This window comes from Heterodontus francisci, chromosome 1 (genome assembly GCF_036365525.1).
Source record: "Heterodontus francisci isolate sHetFra1 chromosome 1, sHetFra1.hap1, whole genome shotgun sequence".
Taxonomy (NCBI): Eukaryota; Metazoa; Chordata; class Chondrichthyes; order Heterodontiformes; family Heterodontidae; genus Heterodontus; species Heterodontus francisci.
Genome location: NC_090371.1, coordinates 9,628,651 through 9,644,938, shown reverse-complemented (window position 1 = coordinate 9,644,938; position 16,288 = coordinate 9,628,651). Strand labels below are relative to the sequence as shown.

Here is a 16,288-nt window from a genome sequence, read left to right as displayed (position 1 = left end):
ACAATTCCCAGTACAGACAGTCACTCCCCCCAAACAGACAATTCCCAGTACAGACAGTCACTCCCCCAACACAGACAATTCCCAGTACAGTCACTCCCCCCAAACAGACAATTCCCAGTACAGACAGTCACTCCCCCCAAACAGACAGATTCCCAGTACAGACAGTCACTCCCCCAACACAGACAATACCCAGTACAGACAGTCACTCCCCCAACACAGACAATACCCGGAATAGACAGTCACTCCCCCCAACACAGACAATACCCGGAACAGACAGTCACTCCCCCAACACAGACAATACCCAGTACAGACAGTCACTCCCCCAACACAGACAATACCCGGTACAGACAGTCACTCCCCCCAAACAGACAATACCCGGTACAGACAGTCACTCCCCCCAAACAGACAATACCCAGTACAGACAGTCACTCCCCCAACACAGACAATACCCAGTACAGACAGTCACTCCCCCAACACAGACAATACCCAGTACAGACAGTCACTCCCCCAACACAGACAATACCCGGTACAGACAGTCACTCCCCCAACACAGACAATACCCAGTGCAGACAGTCACTCCCCCAACACAGACAATACCCGGTACAGACAGTCACTCCCCCCACACAGACAATACCCAGTACAGACAGTCACTCCCCCAACACAGACAATTCCCAGTACAGACAGTCACTCCCCCAACACAGACAATACCCAGTCCAGACAGTCACTCCCCCAACACAGACAATACCCGGTACAGACAGTCACTCCCCCAACACAGACAATACCCAGTACAGACAGTCACTCCCCCAACACAGACAATACCCGGTACAGACAGTCACTCCCCCCAAACAGACAATACCCAGTACAGACAGTCACTCCCCCCAAACAGACAATACCCAGTACAGACAGTCACTCCCCCAACACAGACAATACCCAGTACAGACAGTCACTCCCCCAACACAGACAATACCCAGTCCAGACAGTCACTCCCCCAACACAGACAATACCCGGTACAGACAGTCACTCCCCCACACACGGACAATACCCGGTACAGACAGTCACTCCCCCAACACAGACAATACCCAGTACAGAGAGTCACTCCCCCCCCACACAGACAATACCCAGTACAGACAGTCACTCCCCCAACACAGACAATACCCAGTACAGACAGTCACTCCCCCCACACAGACAATACCCAGTACAGAGAGTCACTCCCCCCCCACACAGACAATACCCGGTACAGACAGTCACTCCCCCCAAACAGACAATACCCGGAACAGACAGTCACTCCCCCAACACAGACAATACCCAGTACAGACAGTCACTCCCCCAACACAGACAATACCCAGTACAGACAGTCACTCCCCCAACACAGACAATACCCAGTACAGACAGTCACTCCCCCCACACAGACAATACCCAGTACAGAGAGTCACTCCCCCCCCACACAGACAATACCCAGTACAGACAGTCACTCCCCTAACACAGACAATACCCAGTACAGACAGTCACTCCCCCCACACAGACAATACCCAGTACAGAGAGTCACTCCCCCCCCACACAGACAATACCCGGTACAGACAGTCACTCCCCCAACACAGACAATTCCCGGTACAGACAGTCACTCCCCCCAAATAGACAAATTGATGTTTATGGCGAGGAGTGATTGAGGGATATGGTGAGGGGTATTTTGAGGGAGTACGGTGAGGGGGACTGAGGGATATGGTGACAAGGAGTGAGGAATATGGTGAGAAGGGAATAGGGGTTATGGTTGGGAGGGAGTGAGGAATATATTGAGGAGGGAGCGAGGATTAAAGTGAGGATGTAGTGAGGGTTAAAGTGAGGAAGTAGTGAGGGTTAAGGTGAGGAGGGAGTGGAGGGATATATTGAGGAGGGAGTGAGGGTTAAGGTGAGGAGGGAGTGAGGGATATATTGAGGAGGGAGTGAGGGTTAAGCTGAGGAGGGAATGGGGGATATATTGAGGAGGGAGTGAGGGTTAAGGTGAGGAGGGAGTGGGGGATATATTGAGGAGGGAGTGAGGGTTAAGCTGAGGAGGGAGTGGGGGATATATTGAGGAGGGAGTGAGGGTTAAGCTGAGGAGGGAGTGGGGGATATATTGAGGTGGGAGTGAGGGTTAAGGTGAGGAGGGAGTGAGGGATATATTGAGGAGGGAGTGAGGGTTAAGCTGAGGAGGGAGTGGGGGATATATTGAGGAGGGAGTGAGGGTTAAGGTGAGGAGGGAGTGAGTACTATGGTGAGGAAGTATTGCATTGTTCTGTGCCTGTTCTGAAATCACTCCATGTCCTCACAGTTTGTCCAAATCCTGATCTAGATTCCCAGCAGATATCAGTTCATTTTAGAGATGACAGTGACATTAGATCAGACTGATGAAGAGTGGAGTTCTGGAAGGTGGGGGGGGTGGAGGAGGGGGAGGGGGGTGGGGGAGGGGGAGGGGGTTTGAGGAGGGTAGGCGAGGTGGGTCTGTGTGTTGAAGCTGAGGGGGTCTCTGAGCTGGGTGTTTGTGTTAACCTGAAATATTAGGGATCGTCTCGGAATCCACACGGGCAGTGCCCTGGCGATAGTCCCATTAATGGGGTGAGCACTACTGACTGATAGTGCTCAGTTAGCACAGTGTGTATGAGTGCCCCGAAGGCAGCTGTTCACCTGGGAGAGGCTGCACACGGACATCCAAAGCTGAAGAGGGTGAGCCTGATGCTGTGGGAGGGATATATAATTAAACATTAAAGCTACCTGAAATCTCACCGGATGCTTTGAAATCTGAGAGGAAAGCTTCACCCGTCACTGGACCCTCTGCTCACAGGAGTCTTGTGTCTCTGATCCTTGTTTGTTCTCAGACTGACTGCATTTGTCTCAAACTCTATCTCCAGACTCCCAAATCACACACACATATCATGAACTCCTCACCATTGTGTTAGTGACTTCTGTACCTGTCTGAGTCTATGTCTCTGTTATCTCTACCTGTGGCCGCCTGTCTCTGTGTGTAAATGTACATCTCTGTGTCTGTCTGAGCCTGTATGTATCTCTTAAGTCTCTCTCAGTCTCTGGTGTTTTTATCTTCGTGGGTCTCTCCCATTCTGTGTGTTTGTCTGCCTCTTTCTCCTTGCATCTCTCAATCTATCTCTGTATCTGTCTCTCTCTCTGTCACCCTCTCACTATGACCCGGTGTCTGGAGTCTCCCTATGTCTCTCAGTCTGTCTTTGTGACAGTATCTGTCTCTGTGTCACTCTGCGTACCTCTCTGACTCTGTCTGTCACTCTCTGTTGTCCTGTGTCTCTTCATTTGTATCTGAGCACTGTATCTGTCTCACTATCTCTGTTTGTCACCCATCATGTCTCTCCCTGTCTTTGTCACTCTCCCTATCTCTTTCTGTCTGTTTGTGACTCTCTGTATCTTTCTCTTTGTTTGTCACTCTCTGTTTGTGTTACCCAGTCTCTCTATCTGTGTCTGTGTACTCTATCTGTCTCAATCTCTATCTCTGTTTGTCAATTTTGGTGTACTCCCTGTCTCTGTCACTCTCTGTATCTCTTTCTATCTGTTTGTTACTCTCTGTATCTCTCTCGCTGTCACTCTCTGTGTGTGTCTCTCTCTCTCTCTGTCTCTCTCTCTCTCTCTGTATGTCTCCTGTATCTGTCACTCTGTCTCTCTCTATGTATCTCTATCTCTGTTTGTCACTCTCTGTGTCTCTGTCTCTATATCTCCCTCTCTGTCCATGTTACTCTGTGTCTCTACCTGTCCCACACTTTGCCACTTTGTCTCTGCTTGTCACTCTCTGTATCTCTCTGCTGTCTGTGTCTCTGTGTCTATCGCTCTCTGTTACTCTCTGTCTGTGTTTGTCACTCTCCGTATCCCTCTGTTACTCTGTGTCTATCACTCTTTGTTACTCTCTCTCTGTGTCTTTGTTTGTCACTCTCTGTATCTCTCTGTCACTCCCTGTGTCTCTGTTTGTCTGTCACATTATGTCTCTCTCTGTGTCTATCACTCTGTCTGTTTGACACTCTATCTCTTTTACTCTCTGTGTCTCTCTTTGTCTCTGTCACATTATGTCTCTCCCTCTCTGTCTATCACTCTGTCTGTCTCTGTCGCTGTTTGTCACTCTATCTCTCTCTTTTACTCTCTGTGTCTCTTGTTTGTCGCTCTGTATCTCTTTCTGTCACTCTCTGTGTCTCTATTTGTCACTCTGTCTCTGTTTGTCACTCTCTATGTGTCTCTCTTTGTCTCTATCACTGTATATCTCTCTTTCTGTCACTCTGTGCATCTCTCTCTCTATCTCTGTGTCTCCCTCTGTCTCTATCTGTTTGTCACTCGCTGTGTCTCTTTCTCTGTCTCTCTAGCTCTGTCTCTGTCATTCTCAGTGTGTGTCTCTCTGTCACTCACTGTATCTCTATCTCTGTGTATCACCTTGTTTGTGTGTGTCTCTGTCTCTATCACTCTCTGTGTGTCTCTCTCTCTGTCTCTATCTCTATCACTCTTTCTCTCGCTCTCTGTCACTCTCTCTCTCTCTGTCTCTGTCACTCTTTGTCTCTCTGTCACTCTTTCTCTCTCTGTCACTCTTTCTCTCTCTCTGTCTCACTCTCTCTCTCTCTGTCTCACTCTCTCTCTCTCTGTCTCACTCTCTCTCTGTGTGTGTGTCTCTCTCTCTCTCACCTTGTGTCTCTCTGGTCTTTTCCAGTCTCTGACTCTGAGGCTCCAGTACACCATGGCACTGAACCCTCCTGTGAGCCTTTGGTCCCAGCTCCTTGCTGCAAGATCCCAGTCTCTGACCCCGAGGCCCACTTGTGCTCAGTTTCAACACCCCCTGCTCCACCTGCACCCGAGGTGCTTCAGCAGCATCAAAAACTCAACTCCCGCTTGATGTGAGGCATCACCAAGTGGTTCTGACCTCAAACACCTAAGGTCCTGTCAGAGAGAAGGCAAAGCAAGAACCCGATTACCTGGAGATCACAAGTCTCCAAGCAGTTGTCCCTGAGGGCACTTGAGAAAGGGATAGTTAAAGGGATAGAGACACAGGAGCCTGGAACAACACTTTCAGGGTATGAGAGGGCATGGGGACAGGAGGAAGGGGCACAGGGTCAGGGTGCGAAGGGGCATAGGGTCAGGGTGCGAAGGGGCAAAGAGTCAGGGTGCGAAGGGGCACAAGGTCAGGGTGCAAAGGGGCGCAGGGTCAGGTGCAAAGGGGCACAGGGTCAGGGTGCATTGGACACAGGGTCAGGGTGTGCAGGGACACAGGGTCAGGGTGCAAAGGGGCACAGGGTCAGGGTGTGCAGGGACACAGGGTCAGGGTGTGCAGGGACAAAGGGTCAGGGTGCAAAGGGGCACAGGATCAGGGTGCAAAGGGGCACAGGATCAGGGTGCAAAGGGGCACAGGGTCAGGGTGCAAAGGGGCACAGGGTCAGGGTGTGCAGGGACACAGGATCAGGGTGTGCAGGGACACAGGGTCAGGGTGCAAAGGGGCACAGGATCAGGGTGCAAAGGGGCACAGGATCAGGGTGCAAAGGGGCACAGGGTCAGGGTGCAAAGGGGCACGGGGTCAGGGTGCGAAGAGGCACAGGGTCAGGGTGTGCAGGGACACAGGGTCAGGGTGCAATGGACGAAGGGTCAGGGTGTGCAGGGACACAGGGTCAGGGTGTGCAGGGACACAGGGTCAGGGTGCAATGGACGAAGGGTCAGGGTGCATTGGACACAAGGTCAGGGTGCAAAGGGGCACAGGGTTAGGGTGCAATGGACACAGGGTCAGGGTGTGCAGGGACACAGGATCAGGGTGTAAAGGGGCACAGGATCAGGGTGCAAAGGGGCACAGGATCAGGGTGCAAAGGGGCACAGGATCAGGGTGCAAAGGGGCACGGGGCCAGGGTGCAAAGGGGCACGGGGTCAGGGTGCGAAGAGGCACAGGGTCAGGGTGCGAAGAGACACAGGGTCAGGGTGCAATGGACGAACGGTCAGGGTGTGCAGGGACACAGGGTCAGGGTGTGCAGGGACAAAGGGTCAGGGTGTGCAGGGACACAGGGTCAGGGTGTGCAGGGACACAGGGTCAGGATGCGAAGAGGCACAGGGTCAGGGTGCAATGGACACAGGGTCAGGGTGTGCAGGGACACAGGGTCAGGGTGCAAAGGGGCACAGGGTCAGGATGCGAAGGGACACAGGGTCAGGGTGCAAAGGGGCACAGGGTCAGGGTGCAAAGGGGCACAGGGTCAAGGTGTGCAGGGACACAGGGTCAGGGTGTGCAGGGACACAGGGTCAGGATGCGAAGAGGCACAGGGTCAGGGTGCATTGGACACAGGGTCAGGGTGTGCAGGGACACAGGGTCAGGGTGCGAAGAGGCACAGGGTCAGGGTGCATTGGACACAGGGTCAGGGTGTGCAGGGACACAGGGTCAGGATGCGAAGGGACACAAGGTCAGGATGCGAAGGGACATAGGGTCAGGATGCGAAGGGACACAGGGTCAGGATGCAAAGGGGCACAGGGTCAGGGTGCAAAGGGGCACAGGGTCAGGGTGCAAAGGGGTACAGGGTCAAGGTGTGCAGGGACACAGGGTCAGGGTGTGCAGGGACACAGGGTCAGGGTGTGCAGGGACACAGTGTCAGGATGCGAAGAGGCACAGGGTCAGGGTGCAATGGACACAGGGTCAGGGTGTGCAGGGACACAGGGTCAGGGTGCATTGGACACAGGGTCAGGGTGTGCAGGGACAAAGGGTCAGGGTGTGCAGGGACAAAGGGTCAGGGTGTGCAGGGACACAGGGTCAGGGTGTGCAGGGACACAGGGTCAGGATGCGAAGAGGCACAGGGTCAGGGTGCAATGGACACAGGGTCAGGGTGTGCATGGACACAGGGTCAGGGTGCAAAGGGGCACAGGGTCAGGGTGCAAAGGGACACAGGGTCAGGGTGTGCAGGGACACAGGGTCAGGATGCGAAGAGGCACAGGGTCAGGGTGCAATGGACACAGGGTCAGGGTGTGCAGGGACACAGGGTCAGGGTGCAAAGGGGCACAGGGTCAGGGTGCATTGGACACAGGGTCAGGGTGTGCAGGGACACAGGGTCAGGGTGCGAAGAGGCACAGGGTCAGGATGCGAAGGGACACAGGGTCAGGATGCGAAGGGACACAGGGTCAGGGTGCAAAGGGGCACAGTGTCAGGGTGCAAAGGGGCACAGGGTCAAGGTGTGCAGGGACACAGGGTCAGGGTGCAAAGGGGCACAGGGTCAGGGTGCAAAGGGGCACAGGATCAGGGTGCAAAGGGGCGCAGGGTCAGGGTGCAAAGGGGCGCAGGGTCAGGGTGCAAAGGGACACAGGGTCAGGGTGAAAAGGGGCACAGGGTCAAGGTGCAATGGACACAGGGTCAGGGTGTGCAGGGACACAGGGTCAGGGTGCGAAGGGACACAGGGTCAGGGTGCGAAGAGGCACAGGGTCAGGATGCGAAGAGGCACAGGGTCAGGGTGTGCAGGGACACAGGGTCAGGGTGCGAAGAGGCACAGGATCAGGATGCGAAGGGGTGCAGGGTCAGGGTGCAAAGGGGCACAGGGTCAGGATGCAAAGGAGCACAGGGTCAGGGTGTGAAGGGACACAGGGTCAGGGTGCGAAGAGGCACAGGGTCAGGATGCGAAGGGGCACAGGGTCAGGGTCAGGGTGCAATTGACACAGGGTCAGGGTGCAAGGGTAAGTGTAGGACACAGAGCAAGAAGGCTTTCTTCACACAGCTGGAACTGTGCACACCAGGAATGGGTAAGATCATCACCTGGACCAATATTGGCATCTAATTACATTTCGAGCTCTCACATCTGAATTGGAATTTTCTGTATCGTCCATGCATATATGTATGATTATGTATGCATGTTCACACATGTTTACATGTGTTCATGTGTAGTGGGTGTTTATACATGGGTGTGTGTCTGTACACGTGTGTTGACATGTATACATATTGTACTTTTGTTTACAGGAGGGGGTGCAGATAGTTTTACATAGCTGTACCTCAGTGTGCACATGTTTAAATGTGTGTGCACACGGATGCATTAACACTTATGTTCATATGTGTAAAGGCCTGAATGGTTTGATTTTATGAGGGTCAGTGTGTCCTTGAGCGTGGGCCATTGGTCAGGTGACTGACCATTCAGTGTTTCTCAGTAACTGTAGCTGTGTGTGGTCACTATGGAGATGGAGAGGGTTTGCAGAGGACTGGAGAGCAGCTACAGGCAATGAATTAATGGCTAGTGACTGCACTGTGTTGCTATGGAAATTACATCTTAAATCTTCAGCGAAGGGATGGTTTAACTGTAGGGTTGCAGCGAGGAGAAGCTCAGTCTAAATTCTTCACCCTCCAGAAGTTTCCTAAATAGGAGACAGAAAGAAATATGGTGGAAAAGTTAAATCGAGCACAGACAATATTCTTTCTCCATCTCTCGCATTCTCTCTCTCCCACTCACACTCTCTCTCTCTCTCAACCTCTTCTCGCACTCTCTCATCCCTTCTCACTCCCTCTCCCTCTCACACTCTCTCTCTCTCACTCTTTCTCTCCTCCTCACAATCTCACACTCTCCCCTTTTTGCACTCTCTCCTTGTCTCACTCTCTCTCTGCCTTGCTCACATTTTCTCTCTCTCCCTCACTCTCCTTTTCTCACACACCCTCTCTCCAACTCTCTCACTCTCTCCCTATCTTGCACTCTCATTTGCATTCTCACATTCTCTTTCTCGTAAAAATTGGAATTGTTTTAAACTTGTGTAAAATCTTTTGTTGTTTTAAATTATCTTATCATTCTCAATGTGGGGTTAATAGAACTAGCAAGAGAAGAATTATCTACAAAGCCAATTAGAGAGAGAGTTATGTTGCACAGGATCCCTGTTTATACATTTGAGTAGTCTAGCAGCTAAATAAATATTGTATAGAATTACTGAGCATTTCCAGCACTGAAACAGGCCATTCAGCCCAACAGACCCTTGCTGGTGTTTATGCTCCACAAGAGCCTCTTCCCACCTCTCTTCACCTAAACCCTATCACCATATCCTTCTATTCCTTTCCTCCTCATGAGTTTATCCAGCTTCCCCTTAAATGGGCAGCACAGTGGCACAGTGGTTAGCACCGCAGCCTCACAGCTCCAGTGACCCGGGTTCAATTCTGGGTACTGCCTGTGTGGAGTTTGCAAGTTCTCCCTGTGACCACGTGGGTTTTCGCCGGGTGTTCCGGTTTCCTCCCACCGTCAAAGACTTGTAGGTGATAGGTAAATTGGCCATTGTAAATTGCCCCTAGTGTAGGTACAAAGAACAAAGAACAAAGAAAATTACAGCACAGGAACAGGCCCTTCGGCCCTCCAAGCCTACGCCGATCCAAATCCTCTATCTAAACCTGTCGCCTATTTTCTAAGGGTCTGTATCTCTTTGCTTCCTGCCCATTCATGTATCTGTCTAGATACATCTTAAAAGATGCTATCGTGCCCGCGTCTACCACCTCCGCTGGCAATGCGTTCCAGGCACCCACCACCCTCTGCGTAAAGAACTTTCCACGCATATCCCCCCTAAACATTTCCCCTTTCACTTTGAACTCGTGTCCCCTTGTAATTGAATCCCCCACTCTGGGGAAAAGGTAGGTGGTAGGAATATGGGATTAGTGTAGGATTAGTATAAATGGGTGGTTCTCGGTCAGCACAGACTCGGTGGGCCGAAGGGCCTGTTTCAGTGCAGGATCTCTAAATAAAAATAAACCTAAAATGTACATGTGCTATTCACCTCAACCACATTCTCAAGTTCCACATCCTCACCTCTCTCTGGGGAAAGAAGTTTCTCCTGAATTCCCGAGTGGATTTATTAGTGACTCTTTTATATTTATGACTCTCTGGTTCTGGTCTCGCAAAAAGTGAAAACATCTTCTCTACGCCTGCCCTATCAAACCCTTACATAATTTGAAAGACCTCCATCAGGTCCCCCCTCAGTCTTCTATAGTTGTAGCCTCTCTATTCTGGGTTGTTTTGCACCTTCTCCAGTGTATATCTTTTATAATGTGGAGACCAGAACTGATCACAGTGCTCCAAAAGTGGTCTAACCCAAGTTGACGTAACTACTCTGCTTAAAGAGTCATAGAAATATAGAACTAGAGACAGACAATAGATAGAAACAGAGAGAGTGATATAGAGAGAGATTAATAGAGAAACAGAGAGAGATAAGTAGATGCAGATAGATTATACAGAGAAATTAATAGACAGTGTGGTGGAGGCAGGTTCAATTGAAGCATTCAAAAGGGAATTAGACTGTTATCTGAAAAGGAAGAATGTGCAGGGTTATGGGGAGAAGGCGAGGGAATAGCATTAGGTGAATTGTTCATTCGGAGAGCCAGTGCTGACACAATGGGCTGAATGGCCTCCTTCTGTAGTGTAACAATTCTGTGATTCTGTGATCCAGAGAAAGAGAGAAATAGAGAGTGAGCGAGTGAGTGAGAAAAATAGACAGAAGGAGAAAGAGAGACAGGGAGAAACAAAGAGAGAAACTAAGAAATGAGAGGGAAACTGAGAAAGATAAAGAGAGAGACAGAGAAAGATAGAGAGAGGGAGAAAGAGAGAAATAGATCGAGACAGATGACCATATTGAAACTGCTGGTCCCTTTAATGAACCAGGACTTCAGAGATAACAGAGAGCAAGTGATGCTCATTGCAATTTGTATTTAAGGGCTGGGTTTTCCCCAAGTCAGGAGAGTTACTTCTGGGCAGGGAGTCAGTGCAGAAGGAAAGAGTGGAAACTGGGATCTGATCTGATCTGATCTGAGGTTTGAGAATAAAACAGTTGTGGATCACAGACTGTCTCCTGCTTCCTGAATTGGTGAATGGACATCTGCTAATTGAACAGCATAGAGACAGAGAGATGGAGGAACAGCAAGAGAGAGAAAGCGATAGAGAAAGATAGGACTGTATCTGACTGTGGTGCACCCCACATTGGAATATAATTTTGGCACTCAGGACCTGGGCCCACACAGGGGTCGGCAAAGTGTCTGTAAAAATTTTGGCAGCTAGATTATTTTCAAGCACAAGTTTAAAGGCATGGAGCAAGACATTTAAAATGACCAGGAGCGAAAGTAGTTAGAAAGGATTGGGATCATCGAGCTCGATCCTAGCACACTGACAGGAAAAGCTATAGTGGGAAGTTTCCCTGAACGTCCTTCTCCAGTTTCTCCACGCTAGAAATCAATTAAACAATCAGCATTTTAAATGAATTCCGCTATCACTTTAGGTGAAAGTGCCTCGTCCCCTCTAGTGAGAGGTGATAAACAAAATCATTCCAGCACAAGTCCTGTGATCACACTACCCAGGACAACAGTTCGAGAACAATAAACCGTCAAATAAAAACACCACATTATGTATTTGAGTTTTTAAATCAACATAAACTGAAATCTTTAGATCTCTGCCTGAATACAATTGACTGTGGGGTGGGAACAGGATGGATGTGTGTGTGTGTGTGTGTTGTGCTATTTCAGAAAGGTCACAAAAATTGAAGAGAGAGAGAGGAAGGGTTCTTAAAATAGGCAGGGGAAAAAAGAGAGGGGGACGACACTTAGCAAATTGAGAAGAAGCAGCAGTCTGTAGAAATGCAAGGAAGGGTTTTGTCCAGGAGAGTTGCAGCCAGCCACAGATAGAGGGGAGACAGATTAATTTTGTCAGATGTGTATGGTGCAGCATGTTGGTGCCTATTCACCTGGCCCACATAGTGAATGAGATACTGACTAACACCCATTGCCTTGGCTCTGTTCTCCAGCTCGATCCAATTCCCTGCAGAGGGGAGGGGCAGCTGACTTACCTGTAAGCCGCAATCTCGATATCCAGAGCCATCTTGACATTCAGCAGGTCTTGATATTCCCGCAGGTAACGGGCCATCTCCTGCTTGGCATCATTGATGTCTTTCTCCAGCTCGCTGATCCTTTCCTGCATCCAAACACAGAGCGAGAGAGAGAGAGAGAGAGAGACAGTCACCCAGTGAAACCAGAATCACATACTTCCCAGCTCATTCCCTCCTCCCAGTGTTCACTCTCCTATCCCATTAACTGTGCCTTCTATCTTTCACTGTCTCCCTCTCACATTTTCATTTCTCTCCGCCTTCCCACTCCCATCTTGTGCTCTCTCCACTTCTCTCTCATTCACTCTTTATACTTTGTATTACCATACACTCTCCCTGTCTTTGTGTCTCTCTCTTTGTCTCTATATCTCTCTCTGTCCCTCTTTCTCTGTCCCTTTCTCTGTATCCCTCTGTCTCTCTCTCTGTCCACATGTCTCTTTCTCCCTCTGTCCCTCTGTCTCTCTCTAATCTCCATCTCTCTCTCTCTGTCACTCTGTTTGTCCCTTCCTCTTTGGATGACCCTGTCTGTCCCTCTCTCTTTTCTTTGTCCTGGCTCTCTCTATCCCCCTCTCTCCTCTGTCTGTCTCTTTTCTGTGTCTGGCTCTCTCTTTACCTGTTCCTCTCTCGCTCTGTCCCACTCTCTCTATCCCTCTCTCTTCTCTGTCTTACTCTTTGTTCCTCTCTCGCTCTGTCCCATTCTCTCTATCCTGCTCTCTCTGTGATATCTCTGTGTGCATTTGTCACTGGGACACTCAGATACACAAAGATACAAACTCAGTCATTTATAAAAGAAGTTGTATTGTAAACTGTTTCTAATCTATTCCTAGAAACAATTTAAACAGACCATACATTTGACCTGAATTTAATTGTTAACCTGCCCCTCCCCCACTCCTCCCCATCCCTTCCCCTCACCCTCCCCCTGCACTGACTATTTTGAAAAATTTACTGCAGTGCGTTAGCAGCAGGGGAGTGAATACACATCAATAATTCTCTTCCATCTTTGTTTTACCTTTTCCCTCCACACTCTGCCTTTTTATTTGCTTGTCTCTCTGTCTCACCTCTCATTCCACCTCTCTGTCTTTCCGTTCTCACACTCTTTCCTTCTGTCTTTCTATCCCTCTGTCTCTGTCCCTCTGTCTCTGTCCTTTCTGTCTCTGTCCTTATCTTTCTCTGTATGTGTCTCTCTATCTCTGCCCTTCTCTCTCTTTGTCTCTGTTTCTCTGCCTGAGTCCTTTTCTCTCTGTCCCTCCCTCTCTCTCTACTGCATCAAACACAGACCAAATCAGTTACATTACTGAACAAAGCAAATGGTGAAAGCAGCAGTTTAATGTCCAATAACTGTATTGAATTTAAGAACAAGCCTCTCCTGTAAATATTTTTTTAAAAGAAATAAAATTAAAAATATTGGTAAAAATTTTACCAATCACAATCTTGTTTCCCATCCCTGCCCTCTCCTTACTGTGCCTTCCTGTTGTGAAATCAAATGCAGGAATTCGGTTTTGACAATAACTTTGAGCTTTCGACAAGAGGCAGATACAGTGACCTTGTCCCAGACACGGAGCGACAATCTTGCGCACAATCACAGAATGATGCAGTACAGAAGGACGCCATTTGGCCCATCCTGCCAATGCTGGCTCTTCAGTCGTGCTATTCAATTAAAACCCTGCTCTTTGCCCTGCAAATATTTTAATTATCCCAGTATTTGCCCAATTCCCTTTTGGAAGTTACTATTGAATCTCCTTCCACTGCTCATTCAGACAGTGCATTCCAGATCACAATAACTCACTGCGTAAAAAGATTCCCCTCATCGCCCCCTTTGGATCTTTTGTCAGTTATATATCTGTGTCCCTCTGGTAACTGACCTTCCTGACAAACAGTTTATCTTTATTTACTCTATCAAAACCCCTCATGATTTTGAACATCTCTATTAAATCTCCCCTTAACCTTTTCTGCTTTAAGGAGAACAATCCCAGCTTTTCCAGTCTCTCTTCATAACTGAAGTCCCTCACCCCTGGTACCTTTCTAGCAAATCCCCTGTGCACCCTCTCTGCGACACTGACATCTTTCCTAAAGGGTGGTGCTCTGAAGTGACCACAATACTGCAGCTGAGGCCTGACCAGCTCAAGCTTCTCTCGTCCATCCCCCTGCTCACCTGGTACTTGCGAACCTCCTTGGACTGCCTGTCCTCCAGGTTCTCCAGCTGCTTCTGCAGGGAGTCAATGACACTCTTGAGGCCTTCGATCTCTGAGCCCCGGGATTGGAGGAGCCTGTGGTACTCGGCCGTCTCCTCGCGGATGGACCTGACCGCCTGGCTGTTCTTGCTGGCCATCTCACTGACGGTGGCGAACTTGGTGCGATACCAGTCCTCGGCGGCCTGCATGTTCTTGTTGGCCAGCTTCTCATACTGGCACCGGATCTCCTTCAGGGCTACCGAGAGGTCGGGCTTGGTCACCTCCACCTCGACGGTGAGGTGGGCAGCCTGGATCTGGGCAGCAAGTTCAGCATTCTCCTCGCCGTACACCTTCTTCAGGAAGGAGATCTCCTCCACCAGGGAGCTGATGTTGCCCTCGATGTCACTGTTGGCCAGCATTGCCTTGTCCGCCCCCTCCCTCACCTTCTGAAGGTTATCCTCGGCCTCCATGCGCAGACGGACCTCCTCCTCGTACTTGTCCTTCACCTGGGAGTACACCTCCCTCAGGTGGTCCCGGTCAGCCTCCATCCTCATCTTCTCATTGGTCTCCGAGTCCAGAAGGGCCCTCAAGCCCCGGATCTCTTGCTCATAGATGAGGTGAAGCCTGGAAGGGTCAGACTGCTTCTGCCTCAGGGCCTCCAGTTCCACCAGCAACACCTTGTTCTGCTGCTCCAGGTAATGGACCTTCTCGATGTAGGTGGCAAAACGGTCGTTGAGGTCCATCAGCTGCTCCCGCTCCTGGGCCCTCAGGGTCAGCAGTTCAGCATTCAGTGTGCTGACCTGGGAGAGGTCCACTCTCTCGGCATAGTCAGGCAGTGAAGAGACTGAGCTGGTCCTCACAGACCTCTTCGGGGCAGAGGTACGGTGGACCGAGTAGAGAGTGGAGGAGATGCTGGACTTGGTGGGACGGACACACCTGTAGTCATCCCAAGGCTTCCGCAAGGGGTTGAAGGGGTCGTAAGCACTCATCTCGAAGGCTGGTCCTCTCTCCCTCCGTCTCCTGTTCCGCCAACAGCTACTGCAGCAAACCTCCCTCCGCAATACAGTAATTCTGACTGGGCTCCAATTTATATCAGGAGCCCAGGCCCAGCCCCTTCCGCCTTTCCTCAGGGAGGGAGGATAGACTCCTTATTGATCCAGCAGTAAACCAATCAGATAAAACACCGCAATCTGAGGGAGCAGTTTCTTTGATCTTTAGGTTTCCCGATTCCATCCTTTAGAGATAAACTGCGAAGGAGGGTGTTTAAAAAACTGAAAATCAGGCCTCCTCATGTTCCTGTATAACAGGCTCGAGGGACAGGAAGAGGCTATTCAGCCCCTCCAGCCTGTTCCATTATCAGCTAAATGGTGACTAGCCTATACCACAGTTCCATTTATTCTGCTCCACATCCCTGGCTGCCCTGACTTTTACAGGCACTGGCGAGGAGGGGGGGGGGGTGGGTGGAGGGGGGAGTGGGGATGGGCTGTAAGTTGGGTTGGGGGATGTGACATGTGACAGCGATGGTATCTGGTGCATTGCACCCCTGAAGCTCTCGGGTCAATGACAGGCCGGAGGTCAAAGGGTAATGGATCACCCAGAAATCTGAGGCAATCGAGGGATGTACGTTCAGCCGGCCTGTAGCTGTTTCCCACTGGCGACTGCCCGGAATTCTCCAGAGCCTCCTAGTCTCAGGGGAGCAATTAAGAGGAAGCTAGATAATCACACAAGGATGAAAGGGATAGAAGGATATGCTGATAGGGTGACATGAAGAGGGGTGGGAGGAGCATATACACCAGCATAGACCAGTTGGGCCGAATGGTCTGTTTCTGTGCTGTAGACACTACGGACTGAATTTTCCCGGCCCTTTGGAGACAGGCTGGGAGGCAGGCGGATTGACAATATGGTGGGGAGGCATTGATGAAGGGAGGCTGATGTCTTCCTGCTGTCACGGCATATTGCCAGCAGCAGGAATGTGGCACAGCAGCCACCCACCGGGAGGCCTCGTGAGTGACCAATTCAGGGGCACTGCCTGCCTCTGCTGGCATTTAGCCCATGCCAGGAGGTCCCGCTACTGCAGGTGAACTCTGGCAACCTCCCAGTGGGTCCTTGATGGGGTTCCCCTGGTGGCAATGACACCCCTGTGGCAATGACATCACAGTGCACCATGATCCCTGCCCCCACCAATCACTGGGGGCTGTCTGCCTGGCCCCGGCTTTCCCCAACCTTCTCTTCAAGGGCGCCCTGCCATTGAGGTGCCCTCTCCCTTGTGATGTAGCATCACTAGCGGTGACGCTGCTGAG

The 16,288-nt window shown here is 50.6% G+C and overlaps 2 protein-coding genes across 2 annotated transcripts; one reads left to right on the top strand and one right to left on the bottom strand.

Annotated features, from left to right (window-relative positions):
- Window positions 1–1,299: 1,299 nt before the first annotated feature.
- Window positions 1,300–15,058, bottom strand: neff2 (neuronal intermediate filament family member 2). Its single transcript, XM_068028653.1, has 3 exons — window positions 13,970–15,058; window positions 11,782–11,906; window positions 1,300–8,334 (listed from the first exon to the last, which is right to left on the bottom strand). The coding sequence occupies exons 1-3, from the start codon at window positions 14,975–14,977 to the stop codon at window positions 8,274–8,276; spliced, it is 1,194 nt and encodes a 397-aa protein (XP_067884754.1). The 5' UTR covers window positions 14,978–15,058; the 3' UTR covers window positions 1,300–8,273.
- LOC137377679 (spidroin-1-like) lies at window positions 5,670–7,766 on the top strand. Its single transcript, XM_068047598.1, has one exon. It carries the CDS (start codon window positions 5,670–5,672, stop codon window positions 7,764–7,766), a length of 2,097 nt encoding a protein of 698 aa, XP_067903699.1.
- Window positions 15,059–16,288: the final 1,230 nt, after the last annotated feature.